The sequence below is a fragment of the Pararge aegeria genome, chromosome 10, assembly GCF_905163445.1.
Source record: "Pararge aegeria chromosome 10, ilParAegt1.1, whole genome shotgun sequence".
In the NCBI taxonomy this organism is placed as follows: domain Eukaryota; kingdom Metazoa; phylum Arthropoda; class Insecta; order Lepidoptera; family Nymphalidae; genus Pararge; species Pararge aegeria.
In genome coordinates, this window is record NC_053189.1 from 8,619,299 (window position 1) to 8,639,991 (window position 20,693).

General features: G+C 34.8%; 1 protein-coding gene across 4 annotated transcripts in view; it reads right to left on the reverse strand.

Annotated features, from left to right (window-relative positions):
* Nucleotides 1–17,621, reverse strand: part of LOC120627104 (protein held out wings) — an 82,639-nt gene extending 65,018 nt beyond the window's left edge. For all 4 annotated transcript variants that reach the window (XM_039894955.1, XM_039894956.1, XM_039894954.1 and 1 more), the window contains exon 1: nt 17,307–17,621. In XM_039894955.1, the coding sequence (XP_039750889.1) occupies nt 17,307–17,433 (127 nt within the window). In that variant the 5' untranslated portion in view covers nt 17,434–17,621. The remainder of the gene's footprint in view (nt 1–17,306) is intronic.
* Between the last annotated feature and the right edge of the window lie 3,072 nt (nt 17,622–20,693).

A 20,693-nucleotide genomic window follows, 5' to 3' on the forward strand; every position in this document is an offset into this window, starting at 1 on the left:
TGGTATTCTGGGAACCATAACAATAGTTTCTTACTGTATTTCTAGTCTGGGTATTTTTTTATAGATGTTTTTGTTTTGTGATGCTATTCCAATGAATGGTTATGCAGATAAAAAAAACGAACATCGATAATCACAGTGTAATTTAGAAAGCAAGAACGATAAAATAGTCTAAAGAAAAAAAGCAATAAATACAAGCAATCGTAAAATAGGGGAGTTTTAGCGTTCTCACAGTGCTCAATGGAACGCACCGTTAAATATCAAATGAAATGCAGGAGAGGTCGATATTACTATGCGGGTTATACATTGGCTTTTTTAACTCGATCAGTTAAGGATTACTATAGTACTTCCAATCATGATATGCTAATTTATATTTATAAAATACATTTTACTGAGGACACTGATGTTTATTTGATAAAATTATGTTCAGCATCATTGTCAGCCTATTTATTTCCCACTGTTGGGATAGGATTCTTATATCAAAGGAGAACTGACTTTGTGTGGAGGGTCCACGCTGCGTAAATCTGGCTCACTGCTTTGACGATTATTTATTAGCACAATCTTCAGACAAGAATCCGTAGCGTGCTGGATCACGTGACTCTCCCTATCAAAAGGTGCCTCAATCCAATCTGGAAATTCAACTGAAGACATCGTGATCCACCTTATTAGGACCACTTAAAATAAGTGAGTTTTAAATTTCATTTTTTTATACAGATTTAGTTTTTCGATTAGAATTTACACTTAACCTAGAGATAAATCATGATAAAATTTGTGAAAGCGGTGATAGTACCCATAACGCAGCAACACACAGCTACGCTTACGTTGGGGCTAGATAACGATGTGTGTATTGTGGTAGTATATTCGTTATTATTATTTTGCAATTATTTTATCGTGATAAAATATTAAAGATTTAATGGAGTTCACTAGTTCGGTAAATTAAAATGAACGGAAACTAAAAGAGCATCAAAAACAAAGAAATACTGTGAAGCGTTTAAAAAATTTGCTATAAAAATTTCTCAATTACAAGATTCTGGCTTCGGTCCAGACGCAACATTTTTTATTAGAATTGTCGTTGAACTTTCTTCCTACCTACAAATCGTGTGACTAATTTATAAAGAAACTATTCTAAAAAATATTCTTTTGAATTTCTTTGCATTTATTTATTTAACCGCAATATCTTATGATTCGCCGTGGGTTCGTTAAAATGCATAAAGTTACAAATTACAAGTAGTCATTTCTAGTTATTTTAATTTACCTTTTACAAAAGATTAAACTGAAATTTTACAGATATTAACAGTTATACCTACTTAGAAAATTTCAAATACAAAATTTTAAAGGCACAATCGATCGTTCATATATTGTTTTAATCTTAGATGTTCCCAAAAGGTTTTTCAGTAAGTTGATAGTCATCGCGGGGGACAGTTGTTACAAAAAATCTCAAATAAAAAATTGGGTACCCCAGTTCGTTTAAAGCCATAATTCTTCGAACTATAAACACATATTACTTCACCAATATCTCTGTTACAGCGGCGAGTGCTATGGTTTTATAAGGTTAAGGGAGGTTACTAGTTCAATCCTCGCCTGGGTTAGGTTAGGAATTCATAATTTCTGAATCGGCTTATGCCTTAACCCTTAATTAGGCTGCCTTTCCACCAGAGATGTACTGCGTGACTAAGCTAAGGATAGGTTCTGATATATGGGGCTTTCAAGTCAAAGTTATTCACATACTAGTTGAAATAAGGAAGCGAACTCGGGATATGCGAGTGTAGTTATGTATAATATGGGGCCTCGCTGATGAGCCACATATTGAGCACACATCCACTCCACTCCACCCGTTAGCTTTCGTGGATATAGGTATATAGCGTTAACCTCACTCATCTTAGAACTATATCGCACATCTCTCATGTCTGTCTTTTGTTAAAAACTAAGAGTGCTAATCCAAAAAAAACTGCTATAAAAACAGTTTCGCGGTACTTACCTATCTACCCCATCCAATACACACTTATGTATATTGCAAAAACTATACAAATGGGTAAAATCTTGACATTCGTAACTGATGTTTCGTGAAGTTGATTCCAACGTCTCAGAAGTACAATAGTGTATTTACAAACGAAGCAAAGTAGGTAGAAATATAATTAAATTAACACATGTCGTCGCGTCGTGGGCGAGCGAGCACAAGCGCTATTAGAAGAATGTATGTAATGTTAGAATGTAATAGTAACATCTGTAATAGACAAGTAAGAGTGAGATGATAACAATCTGTCAGATTCATACAGAAGAGCTACTACGTCTTACGGCTAACTACGGCTAACTTCTCTTCGATGAGTCACTGAATCACGCATGGTATTTTTAGTCACGGTCTAAAAGAGATATTGAATGACATAATTGTATGCAATGATTGAAAATTTTGAAAATGTTTCTAGCGTAGGGTTCACAACGGCATTTATATAAGTGCTTATAGGTACGAAGTTGTGATAGTCTAGTGGGTAAGGCTTCGGCTTCCATTTCGGGAGGTCTTCCCGAAGTGAGGATCACCTCTAACACTTTGCCGCGAGGGCCGCGCACTTGCCCACCGTGGTGGAATTCGGCCGAAACCCTCTCATTCTGAGAGGAGACCGGTTTGCAAAGTTAAATTGTCGGGTAATGAGAATTTAACAGACAATTTGACTTTGCAAGCACTAATCTAGGTATATTTTTATAGCCAGAAAAAACAATTCAACTGATTGGATAAACTTTTATGTTACATAGGAAGAGAACTTTTTTTTTATGCCCAGAACAACGTAAAAAAATACATCTGTATATTCCAGGTTAATATTCACTAAAATATAACTGTGGAAAAGGGCCCAGGTTTGGTTTCAAGGACTTGCATTCGTTCGCAGTGTATAATGAAAATTCTGAGGGTTCTAAAATTTGATTGTAAGAATTTATTTGGGTGTGAATAAAACTTTCACGCATGTAATAAGTATGAGTTTGGTGGTCGGTGTATCGTCATGTTTTCCGAACTTCGCGTTCACTCACTGCCATATGTCTAAACAGAGAAAATGGAAACAAGCCGCGGGTAACTGCTAGAGAGTAATAAATATTAACTTACAATTGACTAATTTACGTCGCTTAGTTGAATCGACTACCTGCTTACACAACCGCATGAATGAATCCGCAAACAGTGTGCGTTCACCAAATTGCTTAACGCGAAATGAATGGGACCTTTAAGCTTGTATATACAGAGCCGCCGACCGACAACGGACCGGCGCGGCGCGGTCGCGGCGCCAGCACATCCCACACGTGTGGCGCAACAGAGGCGCTTTCAACATTCACTGTTTGCGGTTCTACTTAGTAACAGCCAGTCTGTCGATTTATAGAAAACTAACATTTCGGATCTGTGAGACTAATATTCTCATCTGTAGCTGTGATATCATCTTAGAGGACGGTTTATGATGATATCATATCTCTTACGATCATTTCATTCGTAGCCTGTCGTTCTTGAGCACACTTAGGTAGCTGGCAACGAAAACCTTATACTTTGGAGTTTTGTGAGAAGTGGTTAAATCTCCAATGTGCCCTTTTTTCTTCTCCTGATTCTGGGATGTAGTGTGACCAGTAGTTAGTTGGCCAGAACTATGCGGGTCCCTGCTAGGTGATTCAATCTTACCAAGCACAGAACCTTACCAGGTAGTAATTGTTACCAAACCACAAGTAACAACCATTTTAGCTAAGATATATCGCCATTACGCGACACGTATTTGAGTCGTGTTAATAAAGTACATGCATTGAAATGAAAGATGTTCTTTTCTAAAAAAAATATGGTGATATTGGACGGACCCATCAGATGGCCCACCTAATGGTGCATGAAAACCATTGCCTATGAAGAGTGTATGCAAGGAACACATCATGCAAAGCATGCCCTGTATCCATCAACCTAACTAAGGAGTTGGTGCTACGCCTCATGTGCCTGTAATTACACCGGCAATCACGCCCTCCAGACCAGAACAAAGCAATGTAAAATTAAGCAATTATTTAAGTCCATCCTCGCACTCTGCTACAAGATACAAAGCAGATCCTTCATATAGCACTTTCCCTTATCGATTTTGGCAGTTAATCTCCAGAGAGATTTCCCAACAACGCGGGAGATATTACAGTGCAAAAACAGGTACACTCTTTATTCTCTTACTTTCATAGTCCGAGGGTACGTGAGATCAGACATGACCGGAAAGAGATCAGGCGTAAAACGGGCAGCTAAATTTCCTCTTCCGAGGTACGAGGGTGACTCACTAAGAATTTCTTCATTAGAAATTGTGATCTGCATTCGGGCATACTGACCATTAAACCAACGAGGCTATAAAGGTAGCAGTTAGTACAGTACTACATGCACGGCTGAATATGGCACTGGAGGTAACACTACTCTCAGAAATAATTACCAAATCACTGATTGAAACTATGACTGCATGACATGATTAGCTGGTTACTTTGTCGCCATTTGCCACCTACAAGCTTTTGTAGAAAGTTGAAGAACTAGACTGGCCCCGATTGGGCGAATAACGACACCGTTCGAAATCACTCTTGTTTTGATTTTCACTCGACGGAAGCAATACAGAAAGCTTATGTGAACGGAGCGCGGTCGTTGACCAGTTGATGTTACCATCAAGAAACATTTCCATGCAGATCGACGAGATCTTGTAAGATTTTTTTATTACATTTTTTTTTTAAATGATTTTTACATGATTTTTTTTTTACTAACTCTACTGCTTCGGCCCCTTCTACCAATCTATTATCCGCGAGAGCTAAAGCCCCTTAACAACCTAATGTTATAAATGCGAAAGTTGCTACGTGAAAGAAGAATAAAAAAAATTGTCTTGTCGGCCGTTACTAGATACCACAATAAAGAACAAAGTGGCAGGCTACGATGCCATACCTCTGTAAGAGTATCATCTTAGAATGCAATAAATGCATGCCAGGTGAGTTGATACTTTGAAGGGCTAACTTATCTATATATCTTATAATAAAACTATAAATGGAAGATTTCTGTACATTCCATTTATTTTGAAAATTTTGATCGGGGGATGCTTTATAATCGATACTGAGTCCAAAACAGATTTTTATTTAATTTTTGTCTGTCTGTCTTTCTGTCCGGGCATCACGTGAAAACTACTGAACGGATTTAAATAAAATTTGGTATAGTGGTACCTGATATTCTGGGTCAACATATAGGAGACTTTTCTCCCGTTAAACTATAAGTTTCCTCCGGGTAATGGGATGAAATTTTTTATAAATTAAACTTTATTACTCCGTTAAATTTGAACCGATTCTTTTTTTATTCCGAGGGTTATACTATCAAGCATGTATTGTCTAATTTGGATGAAGATCTGATAAATATAGTCGGAGATAATTGACATAACTCTTCACAGATAACAGCAAGTAGCAAGGCGCATAGGACAGCGATCGAATATTTTTTGAAATTGACTCATTCGCGGACGAAGTCGCGTGGGTCTGCTAGTAGTGTAAAAAAATTAAAACAAATTTACCTAATTTCGCATTTATAACTTAAGAAGGATTTTCAAATTTAACGAACATACCATGTGCGCAACACAAATATATGGTACAGTTAAGTACACATGTACTTATTCGTATATAAAAATGAAAATACATATATTACGATTAAATAACACGTAATGTAGTAATGCGTCCGCACTATGCACAGATCGCGATTAGTTTGAAGCGTGAAGGCCGGAGAGCGATATCGCGGGAACAAAAGGTAAACAATATAAATACACTAATTTCTACTATATTATATCACGAACGATATATAGCTACTTCATTTGTGACTTAACACACAGTGGAGATAACACATAGTATAGTGCTCATTTATTCCATCACATTTGTCAAACTTCGTCCAAAAAAATTCATCATGTTAATTCAAATGTTAATACTCCGTGTAGGCCAAAAAATTAAGATTTCAGATTAAATGCTTTCCTGTAGAGGAGAAGATGCAGGTCCTGAGAGTAGGAAAAGGATGATGGTTGGACGAAGATTTTGTATAAGTATAATTTAGGTCATTAAATGGTAAGTATACTTTGTAATTTATAAACTCGTATTTGTGCAAAGATGCATAATAAGTAATCCCAAGGCAGTCTGTTCACGCTCATCTAACTACAGGGTATATGCCTCCTTTGACACAAGTGAGATGGAATTAGGGCTTAGACCTTCCACGCTTTGAATCGATAGTAACATATTAAATCAATGGATGAATATTGAAAATGGGCATAAGTCAATAAACCGCATGACACAAAACCCGCAACTTCTCTCACTTTTAATGTTTACCAATAAAATGTTGCCTTCGAGCCAGAACTTACAATGAACATTACGTATTGAAACCATACCCATTGTCTCGTGGAACGTGAACTACGAATGAGTGTGCGGCAATTCGTACATTTCAATGATGTTCCCATTCTGCATAGCTTTTGTTGCAAATTCTACAAATATACAGATAGGTGAACAACAAACCGAGAATATTGGATGGAAACCAAAAGAAATTACATTTATAATCAGCGAATCAGAATAGCTTTGATTTCTAAACGATTTCATTATTTTGCCATAACTTTTAACTGTCTGAATAGATTTGATACTCCATTGGGCGTCATTAGAATTTTTACATCAGCTCAAGAAAATCTTAAAGATTCAAAATGGCGGCTGCATGGCTGCATACGTTCAGTGGTCGGCATTTGTGTTTAGTTCTATTTTTAAATTAAGTATTTATTCACTTCACACTTGATAGGTTTTATAAAAGATAGTAACGATAGGAATCGCGCCCAGTCAATTTAATTTCGACTTGGTTTACGTAAGTAAATAGGGTTGTTAGAGCGGAGATCCACCACTTTGAATGAATTGTGAAGGGGATAAAATAATTAATATTGAAGTCGAGAAATCTTTTGTAAAACCAAAGTCACAGAACAAGATCGTGGTTCATGTTTATAAATTTTAATTCACTATGGGTTTTCATTTCATTTCAACGAGTGTCCTGTAATTTCAATGTAAGATGAGATGATGTTAATACTTTCGACTGAGAAAAAAATCTTGTAGTTTGTCTTGCATAAAATACTAGGTTTTTTTTTCAATTAGGTACTCATGGTGTTGTTTTATAATAGAATTCGTTAAAAATATTAAAGAATTATCTACATTTAAGTAGCCGTAATTATTTTGATTCGCATTTTTAATGAGTTAATTAAAACAAATAGTAATTCATTTTAATATAATGCTTTAAACGTACTCATTAGTCGTATAGATAAGCTGATCATGACGACAGGTAGGACCTCGGTCTGTACAGAACCATGAACGTAACGACAGGACGAGAATAATTAATTTGCGTATTCTATTCATTATTGCCGCTTTTTCTGCGAAAGTTCAGTACTAATGTAGGTATACGAAAACTTTTTAAATCACTCTTGTCACAATAAATAAAAGGAGAAGAAAATAGGCAAAAGAAAATCTAAAAACCGTATTGACAAGCACTAAGAGGTTCGACTTAGAATAGTAGCGCTAATTCTTACAGGCCAAATTTATAATTACAGACGCAAGTCCATATCTTGGAAGCCAACAGATTTTTATGTAGCGACCCTGCTTTCTGAGTTCATCGCACAACTGGAAAAATTTTGTGTGATGAACATAAACGTTTTTCAGTGTCTGGTGTTTATATGTCTGTATATTATAAGTATTAAATACTAGTAGGTATATTAATCATAAAAATATTCATCAGTCATCTTAGTACCCATAACATTACGCTTACTTTGGGGCTAGTTGGCGATGTGTGTATTGTCGTAGTATATTCATTTTATTCCTAAACTAAAGTTTACGTATAAAAAAGAAATGTACACAATCAGCAAGCTGATGTATGTAACCACTAACCTGATATTCGATCTACTAAGTTTATATGAATAATAAAGCTAATTATTGCAGCAAATGACGCTCTATATTTTATTTTAAAACTATTTTATGAACCTAAAATAAGATGCATATTCATCCAAAACAAAGCATTATTAAAACAAACTACAAATGCAAACTATAATAGTAGGTATGAACACGTTCTTTTGCGAAAATAAGCCACGGTAAAAGTTCATTTCGCAAATTGAATTTCCGATAGTTCATAATATAAACGACTCTCAATGTTAATATAGAATACTGCTAAATTTATTATAAATTTATTGTTATCGTGGCGCCGCATTAGCTGCTTTATTAATATTTATCACCCAAGATTGTATCATAACTTCGTCGTTATTAACACGTATAGCTCAGCTTTAAATCAAAATCAACGATTGGATTTCAATAAAACTATGAGCCCGTTCTGCTTGGCGGCATTTATAAATTAAAATGGGGCCCGTGTAACGAAAGAACCAAATAACAGTTGCAATAATTCACGATGTAAGTCACATTTGAACTGAACAATGAAACTTAAGCCTATGTCAGATCAAGGTTGAAGACATAAATCTATCAAGTAGAAATCTCTGTCCAATATCAATGGTCGTAATTAATGAAATAATGCCTTTTTGTCTAAAGCCAGATTTATTTAGCCTTTGTTTTATGTAGGGCAATGGTTACACAGCTGTAGTTTCCGTGCGTTTGAGGAGTAACACTATTTTTTTTCATTTACGGTGTTCTTTAGTGGACTGTTAATTTGTGCAGTGTTAATGGATTTTTAATAAACATTAAGATTTATTAAAAATCACCAAGCAGAATAGTAAGGGGCATCTATCAAATCATTTCGGTTTCGTATTTTTTCCTTTCCTTTCACGGCTTTGAATATTGTTCCTTCAAATAATTGCCTTGCGGGTACGGGTTGTGCCCATAACCATTTCGCTGGGAAGACGGGTGGGTGCTGCTGTTTTTCGTTATATTCCCTTAGTCGCCTCCTACGACACCGGCTGGTAAATGAGAGGTAGTGACAACTGCAATCTGACCTGCGGTCACCACCCAGCCAAAAAAGTTTCACATTGTCAATGTTTTACTTTTATTGTTTACCACCTCACATGCATTTTGCGTATCAGTAGAGGAGTTCCTTTACCTCTTTCCGCAGTTCGTATCTAGTACATTATTACATTTTTTTTTTAAAGAATTAACAGAATTAATAAATTTGTCTTTTTTTTGTTAAAAACTAAATAAATTTTCATATTTCATGATAAAATTTAACACAAAACTACTATCAATGGTTGTTGTTTTTTTTTTAAAGTGATTTGTTTACTACTTATTATTTCTTCTCAAAATTCTTTATTCTGACAGGCAATATTCATAAGTATCTTAAATAAATCTTCTGTAAGATCTCGTTTACTTTTAAATGCTGATTTCATGATAGAGCGGGTATAAAATACTAATAGCAAAACAATGTACCTATACGTTACTGACTTGATTATTATGGATAGCTTAATTGCTGTCTTCCTTTGTCAGTCCTTTGGCAACACAGCCTTGGACAGTTCCAATATCCGTTTCTCATCACACCCATGATTGCTTTACTAATCGAGATAAAGATATCGACACGTTACTAATATCCGTTTTTGAAGTTTATCTAGTTTATCTTATATATGGCAAAATATTTGTATGTAATGCATTTTCGTTATACGGGAGGTAGGAAAGTTGTTAGAGTACTTTGTTTCGCTAACTTAGCTGTTTCTAATGGACAGCTAGACACATTTATTTGCTTGGAAATTACAAGGATTTCTTGGGATGTTACCGTACCTATATAGACAAGAACAGAGCCTATATCCGTTTCTCATCACGCCCATAGTTACTGATCAAGGTAAAGATATCGATACATCCGTTTTTTGTATGCTCTTTTGCAAATTTTTATCTCTGCTTGTTTTGGTTTTTTAAAGTTTTTTTTTTGACCTTGCAATTAATTAAACACTCAACTATGGTTGAAACGGGATTAGTTCTTTGACACAAAATTTTCCTTTAGTAGCCAACAACCAAACAATAATGATAGTAATCTACAGGGAAAAACAGCAACACCCATATTGTGAGGAATAATGAATGTGGTTAGGAGCCAGATTAAAGAATTTGCCAACCTTGCCATTTGTGGTTAGACCTTCTGCAAACATTTCTCTAAGAAGTCTCTCATTTGCTTACTTATAAAACCTTTTATGAATATATTGGTTTAACTATCTGCAACAATATGGGGGATTGTTTTCAATTTAAAGTTAAATTTATTGTAAGAAACCTCTTAGGTACTAAATCAGGCAAACTGCTTTATTTTTATTTTTACAGGATTCAGAATGAAAAACTATATACTTAACTATCAATATTTTTGTCACACTTAACCACAAAATTACTGACATTATTTGTACCTATAAAAAAGGGGTTTATTTTTTATACAAGTCCCTCTTGATTTAAGATTCACCCATGTCATCCGAGATACCTAATGAAGGTAAACCCAAACCTAAAAGTACTTCAAAATGTTTCATTTCTGTTATTACGAAAAACCGCTGAGGCTTAAATAAGTGTATAATAAAATTTATCCAAATACTTAATTACAAGCTCCACGTGTGACCGGCAATTAATTTCGTCAAGTCTACCCCGCTTGTCACTTAAAGTTGTAGGCGGAATGCTCCCACGTTTAAAATTGACCTTTTACCTAACTTTTACATCATGATGCAAGTAAAACTGCCGCATTCAAACTATGTGTGGGTTTATGCTTCATATCTTTCTCTTCTATGACAGAAGAGGGCTGCTCTGAATCTATAAGCCCGATGAAGGTTAATAAACTACAATTGCTTATTATTCCTTATTCTATCCATTAATACTAATTAAGGATTGAATTGTGATTTTACTAGGAATCTTTTTTGAATAACCAAATTTTTAACCTGAAGTAGCATATCAAAACTATGGTGTTACATTAATTCTCCTTGTTTAATATAACACTAACATCTATATGAGCCTCGGTTGCCCAAATAAACAATTTATTTATTTCCCAATCTCTGGCCAGTAACTTAAACAAATTTACAGTAGTTGTACCTTACAACATAATGGCTAAAGGCAGAATAGTGTGGGACACGTCACGCTACAAGCGCACCCCCTTCCAGACGCAATCGAAGACCTTCAGTAATGAAGCACGTTTCTAAAAAGAGATGTGGTTTTATTTTACACGTCAGTAATATAAAACGAAAAAATAAGGAGGCATTTTATTTTCTTCTCACATATCGAATGTTTGAAGTAGCCTGTCATCAATTTAAATTCATAGGACGGAGTTAGGTAGTCAGACACGCACTCCCATTAGCACGTCTTGGATTATGACAAACAAGTGATGGTATTACGACTTTTACGTGGTACTTTCTCTATCTCCTTAACTTATCTTATAAATACCAACTTTAAAAACAATAGATGTTATGCATGCCTTATTTTATAAGAAGGAAGATATGAATAATGAATAATAAATAATCAATAATAAATAAATAAATAAATAAATATACTACGACAATACACACACCGCCATCTAGCCCCAAAGTAAGCGTAGCTTGTGTTATGGATACTAAGATAAGTGATGAATATTTTTTCAATGAATAATATACATACATACTGATAAAATACATATAAACACCCAGACACTGAAAAACATTCCTGTTCATCACACAAACATTTTCCAGTTGTGGGAATCGAACCCACGGCCTTGGACTCAGAAAGCAGGGTCGCTGCCTACTGCGCCAATCGGGGCGCTACTTGAAAATATATCTAGAAACTAAATTAAGACGTTTAATTCATATTGAAGTGGATTTGTATAACTATGTATTTTTTGCTTTTGAATCAGTAATGCAAATTCACATATTTGCCATATTATTTTAAGCAGCATGTTTAAAAAACAAGACAACCCATGTTCTCTCTGGCCTATTCGAGATCTAAATATTATTTACCCAAATCGGTGATAAACCTCGCTGCATTCGGCGTAGAGGTAGGTAATAAAAAAAAATCCGCCTCTTGCTATTTTTAATAAGATTCAAAGCAACACAACACTTTATAGCCATCAAAATAAGTTTTTGGAGCAATGAAAAGCATTTAATAAATCAGATAAAGTGCGTAGGTGACCAAAAATTGAAAGGTTTTAGGCATGTAAGCTGGGTAGGCGTAGGCTTTAGTCACACCCACAGGACAGGTTCCCTTGGCGGTCTGAAGCTATCGATTTTCATTACAAATTACAGTTCAGCCCACGCGCCCATATCGTATGCATACTTAAGCGTTCTAAACAAGTACAAGTGATGGTTACTTACTTTCATTACTATTCAGCGAAGCACCTTTTGCTTTTAACGTAAACTTACTGTGACTCCCAAAAGTACTGCGAAATGTTTAAATTGACTTGACGATCTTCAGAATTGGAAGGAATACCGAAACTGATTATAGAGTTTCAAAACAATACAAACCCGACTTAATGAAGTCGGGTTTGCACTATTTCACTAATAACTGTTAAAAAATCTAATGTTTACAAAACTATTATACACGATGTTGACTGTTGAGTAAATTTTTCCTCCATCTCTGAAAATCATAATCAGATATTCACTTCAATTTATACATATATGACAACCGTAAATGAGTTAACTATAAAATAGAAAAAATAACTAAAATCGCTTTACACTGTAAAAAGTGTGTATTGAATATACTCGAGGGTCGAATTGAGGACCTTTCACGTACATCTTAGAAGAAATAATTAAAATATAGTTTGTTGCTAGTAGCATTTTGTAGACATTGTTTGTGAGTGCACTAATAACAGTTGCATTACAAACGAGATTTTCCTGACGGTAGAAATCTCTCATTAGTTGAACGATCACGTCGCTTAAGATCAAGAGTAGATACATAAAGCAGTGGTGTCGTGGGAACGGTTGAAGAATAGGTGCCTACATGAACCAGTTTGCCAAGAGATGTAGTGCAGCCTTATCGAGGTTGGTACGATAAAATGAGTCGCGTGTCAATATTTGCCATTTGACGCATTGTCTGTAACAAAGCCCGCAGAAAAAAGAGCCTTAGTCTTCGCTTGAGTATTTCATCTGTTATCTGTTTGTGAGCCATATTAGGCAACGGCCACAATCTAACCAATGGACACTTTATTTTTTTAAACCGATGACTGTTTTGAATGAGACGTATTAATTAAGCAACCCACTGCGTATTATGTCGTGTTGGAGCGACTGGAACAGCCTTGGCTCCTACACCTCCACTCTACCCACGATTTACCCTCATTTGGTCATTCGAGTGGGCGCAAACTACTAATCACAAGCTAAGCAACCTTATAATGACTCTCCTTAGAATCACTTTAGCTACAGGGTTGCGGAATAAAAGTTAAACAGCACCTACGCTTCAAACACATCATAATTGCAAAATTATAACAATTTAACATTAACAGTTTTATGATTCAATTCGAGCACAGGTGTGAATAACAGTTATCAAATATACTATGTTTTGTTGAGGTTTCTGATTTTTAGAGGCTTTTTTTTGAGTTAAGCTAATCGCACCATATTATGAGAAGTTAACTGAAATCCACTCTTTATGACCTCGTCAAGATTAAGTTAAGTATAAATGATCCTAAACTCTATGAACTCGTGTTTATAAAGTTTTGGATCGTTTATTCTGTAGTATGTAGATATAATTACTTTAAAAGTTAAATCTTTTAATACTAACATTAAATGGATTTGTATTCCTATTTTATTTATTTTATGTTAAATTCATAACCCAAAAATGAGAAAATTAAAGGCAATCTTTAAATCTTGATTATACGAGTAATTAGCTTGAAATCTACACCAGCTAATTTTTAAGACTAGATAGTGCAAGGGACACATACAAAGGCTATTAAACTCTTTATCTTTTATCATCGCGTAATCACAAAAGACCGTGTAAAACATTTTAGATAAAAGTTATCAGTAAATCTGGTAAAATGTGTGTATCGTCAAAATATAAAGCAATAGTTCATTGATACAAATAGCGTTATCATTTGATTAGTCAATTTGTGTCAATTTTGATGATTGATGAGTGATTAGGTACTTCAAATTAAATAACATGAATACTAGCTTATACATACATTATTGTTTTATTTTTCAGCTCAAACTTAGCAATTCCTTGGTTTCAGATAGACGGCATAGTTGAAAGTTGATCATTTTATATTTGTACTTCTTACTGACAAATTCTATTTTATTACTCCGCCGTAACCCGATATGCCTCACCGGTTGACTGTCAGAGGGCCGTCGATATTTTCGTCAAGTCCTCACAGATTTCACTGGAGCGACAACGTGCCAAATAAACCATAAAATAATCTAATATCGATGGCGCAACTCCCAAACCCAGACGGTGGCGGCGAAATCAACTGAATCATTCTTAATTTGAATTTAAACCTTTAATCAGATGATCTCGTCATCCTATCAAACGCTTATTATAAAGGAATAAACTATTCTTAATGATTGGTTGTACAGGCTGTTTATGGCAAATGTTAAATCAACAAGTTTACTGATGATGTAAGTTTAATATTGATATTAACTTACGGCAACCCAATTCAGATGCAATGTAATAAAATCTTGGAAATAAGTACGTATGCCCGACGCCATTAACAAAAACAAGTATGACATTTCATAAGAAATTTTATGAATCAAAAATTACCTCATCATTTAAGAAGAGGACTGTTCAAAACAAGATTTTTTCATAATGCGTTTGGATTCCTCCAACTTTAATTAATTTTTAAAATTCATCTAGCATCTCAGCAACGTTGAACGTAAATCGTTACGGTATTATGACATGTTGTATTTAGGTGTCAGGCTAACAGTCCTTGCCGAGTTTGAGACGTGACCAGATTTAATGATTTCTTGTCACATTTTATAGCTTTCGGTGTGCTTCAACTTGCTGTAACACTTCACCGCGAATGTACAAAATATGATAATAATATATATATTGGTACATACTCACATTTTACACAAGATTGCTTATTTATAAATATAGCTACCTAATACGAAATAAAAAATAGTATCTACAGTTCTATGATCTACAAAAAAAGCGGTGTCTAATTTGTGATTTTATGTATATTACACGATTTAGAGATCGATTTATGATATGACGGGAAACTGGAATAAAACTTAGACTAACATGTAGAAAAATCTATTGATTTATGTCCTGTTATTGAAATCTTTGATGCACCGATCGGACCTCAGCTCCCTTTATGTGTTCTTTAGACTTTATGATGGGGAGTGTTATGATAACCTTCTCTCTGACCAAACATCACGCCGTAAAAGAAATCATTAATCCAAACCATTTATCAGCTAAATTCTGCTGCACGCTTGTAAACTGTGGCGAGATCTTCCATCTACGCATAAACGTTCATATAAACTAATTCTTCAAAACCCGGCAAAGGTTTGGTGGCTCATCTGGTATAACAGATTTTCATGGGCGGCGGTAATCACTTAACATCAGATGACTCGCTTGCTCGCTTTTTACTAAAGTATCATAAATAAATTAAAAAATGTATCCTATTTCGTTAAACGATTCAATTACATAATATGTATAATAGATCAAGTTACGTTTGTATTTTTTTGTAATCCATCTTTATTTCCTTCTTCTGAAATTGTATCTGATATTGATAAAAATATTGTTCCTATTGAAGTAGGTAGGTAACGCTTTAGATCCAAGTTGTCAACCTTAGTAGATATTACTACTATAATTCATTAGATCTTAATTTTCCTCTCAGATCCCCTTGATTCAAGTAGGTAGGTAAGAGGAAATAGAAAGTAGGGTAAAATGATCGCAATATGGACATTGCGCGATGATAAAGATCCTTGCGAAGTTTTCCAAGATTTCTACAACCTATGTGTCTAAGCAAATTCGATCTAAACGGGTAGTACCTACCTACCTAGTTACTATAAACATGATTTTGTATGGTACCTACCTACCTTCATAATTAAATAACTAGGTATTTTAAAATCTTATAAACATAATGCCTATGCATTACAGAGATTATTATTCAAATTGTGTGATCAGGTGTGCCTAGAATTTCAATCGGGTTTACTGTTATTGAAGAACCGGACCCATTTCAATAGAATCAAGTCTAATCACGCAACTAATTAAAACGTAAATATGATTTAATTACCTATTCTGAATCTTCTTGTTTTGTCCTCATGAGTCATTATTATTATTGGTAAAATATTTATGATTGTTTCGTTGCATTCTTCACCAGCTGTTAGATGTCTTTACCGCACCGTACCGTTTGGTGGCGTAACAAACATCTATGACCAATTGTTAGCTGATATTTTGCAAGTAGGTAGAAATACCTACCTGTTATTCATGAATGTTTTTAGGCTGAATACAGAATGCCTATGTACTGTTATCTTAACATTTTTTTTTTACCAAATTTTTTTATGCTTTCAAATATTGCTTTAATATCTATATGGTATTCCTTTTTTTAAAATTTTCCTTCACGCATTAATGCAGGTATTCGGTTTTATATTAATGTAGGTAGGTAGTAGGTACCTATTCCAAATTTAACTTTTGTTTATAGAGGGTTGTTTTTTTATTTATCGAATTAAAACTATAATTTAAATATTACTAGGTATTATAAATATTTACATACTGTCCACCTATTTACTTATCTAGGTATCTATGTCATTAAAGAGCTATTCCAGTGAATAATTTATTTGCATATTAAACGTGGAGGCAGTATAAAACATGCAGTAGTTTAAGATAAGGCGTAAGTAGCTAGGTAGGTACAGGCTACCAGTTAGGTAGCCTGTGTTAAATGAGGCTATAAGCGACGCAAAGCTGAGTGCCTGCGTCGCGTTGCGTACAAATCTCGTATGCCGCATGACTGAAAACGATCGGCTACGGTACCACTCGAAGTGGCGACATTCCACTACTCGCACGGTATGTAACACGGCCCTATAAACAGGTTCAGCGCAGGACCAGCCATCCTTCTCTTTACGCGCCCCCATTTCATTGCTCAAAATTCCAATCGCAATACCAGAAGTACTCCAATCCACTTGGAATATCAACGAATCGAACAGCAAACACGCTCACTTAACCACATTCATTTTACAAGTAGGTAGGTACCTACCTATCGCGACAATCTAACAGATGCTGACCGCAAATCGCGACCGCTGAGACGTTCTGCTTTACTTCACTTTTCGAAATGCAGGATCGCGTTACAGTCATCACTGGACCATAACTCGGCGGGACGTAGACAAAAATAAACTTTAAATCGTGTACGTTTCACGACGCATCCAATTTATTGCGGACCCGGTGGTTATAAGCAGCATTAGATTTGATTAGCACTTGTATCCGCCAATGTTTCGTGATAACCTAAAATGAGAAATACATACCTTCATCAAGAAGTCTCTCCATGTGCATGAAAACATTCGGGAAGGCAGCCAGTTGCTTCCTGTCTTTGAGCAACTGAGCTAAGTAGTCCGCTATACTTTGTGTCGAAGGATTGGTATTATCACACATTTTGATTTCTATTTTAACAACTTATGACACGTTAAATGTTTGTAAAGAACACGATCAATTGGTGATTGTACTTTAGTAATTGGTTATTGTTATTTTGTGAGAATCCTATGTTAGAAAAGTTAACTTCACTACCACACACATCGACGTTTCGGTCACCACTAAATGACGAAGTTGACCGAACTGAAGTTGTGGGCGAATATAGCGTTGCGCCTGCGCTCTCGTCGGATGGATTTTTTGTGTGCGCGTGCGGCTTCTGTCCTCAGTGTAGGCGTAATAATAACCTATAGTGCGCTCGCTCGCACTAACGTTTACTGAATATGACTCTCTCCCTTACGAGAACAGCTAAGAAGGAGGCGCCATCTAGTTAACCTACATACAACTACCACAGCAAGTAGTAACTGCTTATTATATCAATGACGTACATTCTAAATCACAAATCTGCAATAGTAAAACTAAATTCTTATTACTATTAGTTAAAAACAAGTATTCATCAACATAAAGAAAGACTGGGGTTAGTACCCCAGCAACTACAACAGTTAATGAATTTATCTTATATTTTAATGAATATAAATATCTAATATTGCTGCCTATCTACTAAGCTCATAAAAAGGAGATAGTGTTATATATTTTATTAAGGAAGATAGGTACCTAAACAACCCACACGTTTTATGTTGAAGTGCATCAAATGAAGTAGGTACCTATATCCTATTTTATCCTATTTTATTTTTTATCCTATTTTTTTAGGTGACGTCATGGTAAAATGCATAACCTGAAGTGATAAATTGGTTATATTCTTTGTAAAAAGCTACATAATTTTATAGATGCCATCGAAGTTAGATAGGTAGGTACCTAGTCATCCGGTTTTTAAATCACTTTTTTGAGTAAGCACCTTTTATAAGGTACCTAAGGTATACCAACTTTATACCAAGACACATTTTTTAAACTATCATTACCTAGACCTTCGATCGGCTAAATTGATGATCAAAGATAGTATGTAGCTTTATTAACAGTAGAATGACATTTGGCGCATTACCAAACTTTCCAATTACTTGAGGCAGTGTAAAAGAATATAAATAGGAATGACGAAACAAACGATATTTACATAAATTCAAAATGCGAAAACATCTCCATCATAGTAATGTACGGATGCTTGCAAAAGGTTTAAATGATAATATAAATTCCTATACACTATGTTTTAGGTAAGTGCTGATATTCTTAAACGATTTCATTCATTAAGTTAAATTCAAAAACCTTTTGTTATATATATATTATAATTTCAATAATACGTGAAACGTCCTACATGATAAACAAAATTACATCATATTATGGTCAATAATTTTCTCGTTAGTAGATTAATTGGTATATATAAGACTAATTACAGCGAAGGTTAGTGGACAACCGAAGAAACAAACCGAATATTTTGTTTTGAATGTTACAAAAGGCTGTAACAAAAAATATTTTAAAACTAAAAAAATTTGCTGTACTATAAACCTACTTAAGGGTTGCCACAGTTTAAGAAAACACAATCTAATACACAGACTAGAGTTAACAGATTGAGTTTAGTTGTACCAACTATCCTTTGTCTTCTCTTCCCTGTATAGATAAGGATAGCATTACTAAGTTCAATCTGCCATCTGAAGATTTTTGACGAGTGCGGCCAGTGAAAAAGGGTTATTTTTATTTTCAGCTCTAAATAAAACTTATTAGCTGACTGGATCTAAAACACACGATATTATAAAATTTACAAGCTTAGGTTCCATAAAGAAATCATTTTTTTTTACACAGATTAAAAATACCCCGTCATTAATCTGAGAAAACAAAGAACAAAGTTTGCGGCAATATGCCGTACAAGTAGTTAATTATATTAGATTCATAAGAAGCAGTTCTAGTTCTACTACGCAATAGCAGAATGACACTGCCCCTTTTATTAACAAACGTGACAAAACGTCGGAATAGTTCGATGTTTTGTCACACTTCATTTGATAGCATCTTTCAAATGTGAAATTTCACTGCGTATCTATTCCAACGTTATGTCACATTTAAGCCCTTTATTTGTTATAAAACAATGTAAGACATAAACGTTTATGAGGACCTCCCTGGCGCAAGGGTGAGCGTTGTTAATTTACGTAGGAGGTCCCGGGTTCAAAATCCGGCAGGGGCAATTTGGGAATTTATATTTATTTTCTCTGGTCTGGTCTGATCTGGTCTGGTGGAAGACTTTGGCCGTGAGTAGTTACCACCCTACCAACGAGGACGTGCCGCTAAGTGATTTAGTGTTCGCGTAGAAAACGATTAAGATTATGAATACCATATACTCAGTGGCGTGCATAGAGTGTATGTACAGGCAGATGTATGTATGCAGATGTTATAAAATAAAGAAAATCTCCAGTATAAGTTATAAAATCTAAAGGGTAGATTTTTTATAACTCTTACAACTGTTTTTTATAAAGCGTACTGGAGATTTTTTTCATTTTACATTATCTGCCCGCTTAATGCATACCCTGTGCATACCTTCAATACGTATAAGTTATAAAATCTAAAGGGTAGGATTTTTATAACTCTTACAACTGTTTTTTATAAAGCGTACTGGAGATTTTTTTCATTTTACATTATCTGCCCGCTTAATGCATACCCTGTGCATACCTTCAATGCATGCCACTGCATATACTACCCAACAGGTTAGCTCGCTACCATCTTAGACTGCATCATCACTTACCACCAGCTAAGATTGGAGTCAAGGGTCACAAATTGTAGTGGAATAAAGAATAAACCTAAAAATGTTTTATTAATAAAGAGTTAGAAGCAATGATGTATTTAAAAATACTCATATTCCGGTTCCCGGCAAACCCCTATATTCATCTATTGGGTGAAATTAAGATCTTATCATACATTCGATAATATGCAACTGATAGTGGTCAAATTTTGGGAATTATTTCAAACGGCAAAGTTTTTAAAATGAGATGGTTGTATACGACATTTGCACGTATTACGTATCAGATCGAACCTTGCGTTAAATTGCGGAAGTCATTGGTACGCACAACAAAATTTCGGTAATACGCTTTCTAAGCCCGATTAATTTAAATACCAGAGGATTACCATTCTCAGGAGATGGTATTTTACAATGCACATTTCCGTCATGTTGATGGCTTTTTTTTTTTTTTTTTTTTTAATCTTTATTTATTTCGGACTTTTATCCAACACGGATATGCCAGCCCCATCATCCCTTAAGTAACTAGTAAATAAAAAACCTAATAACTATA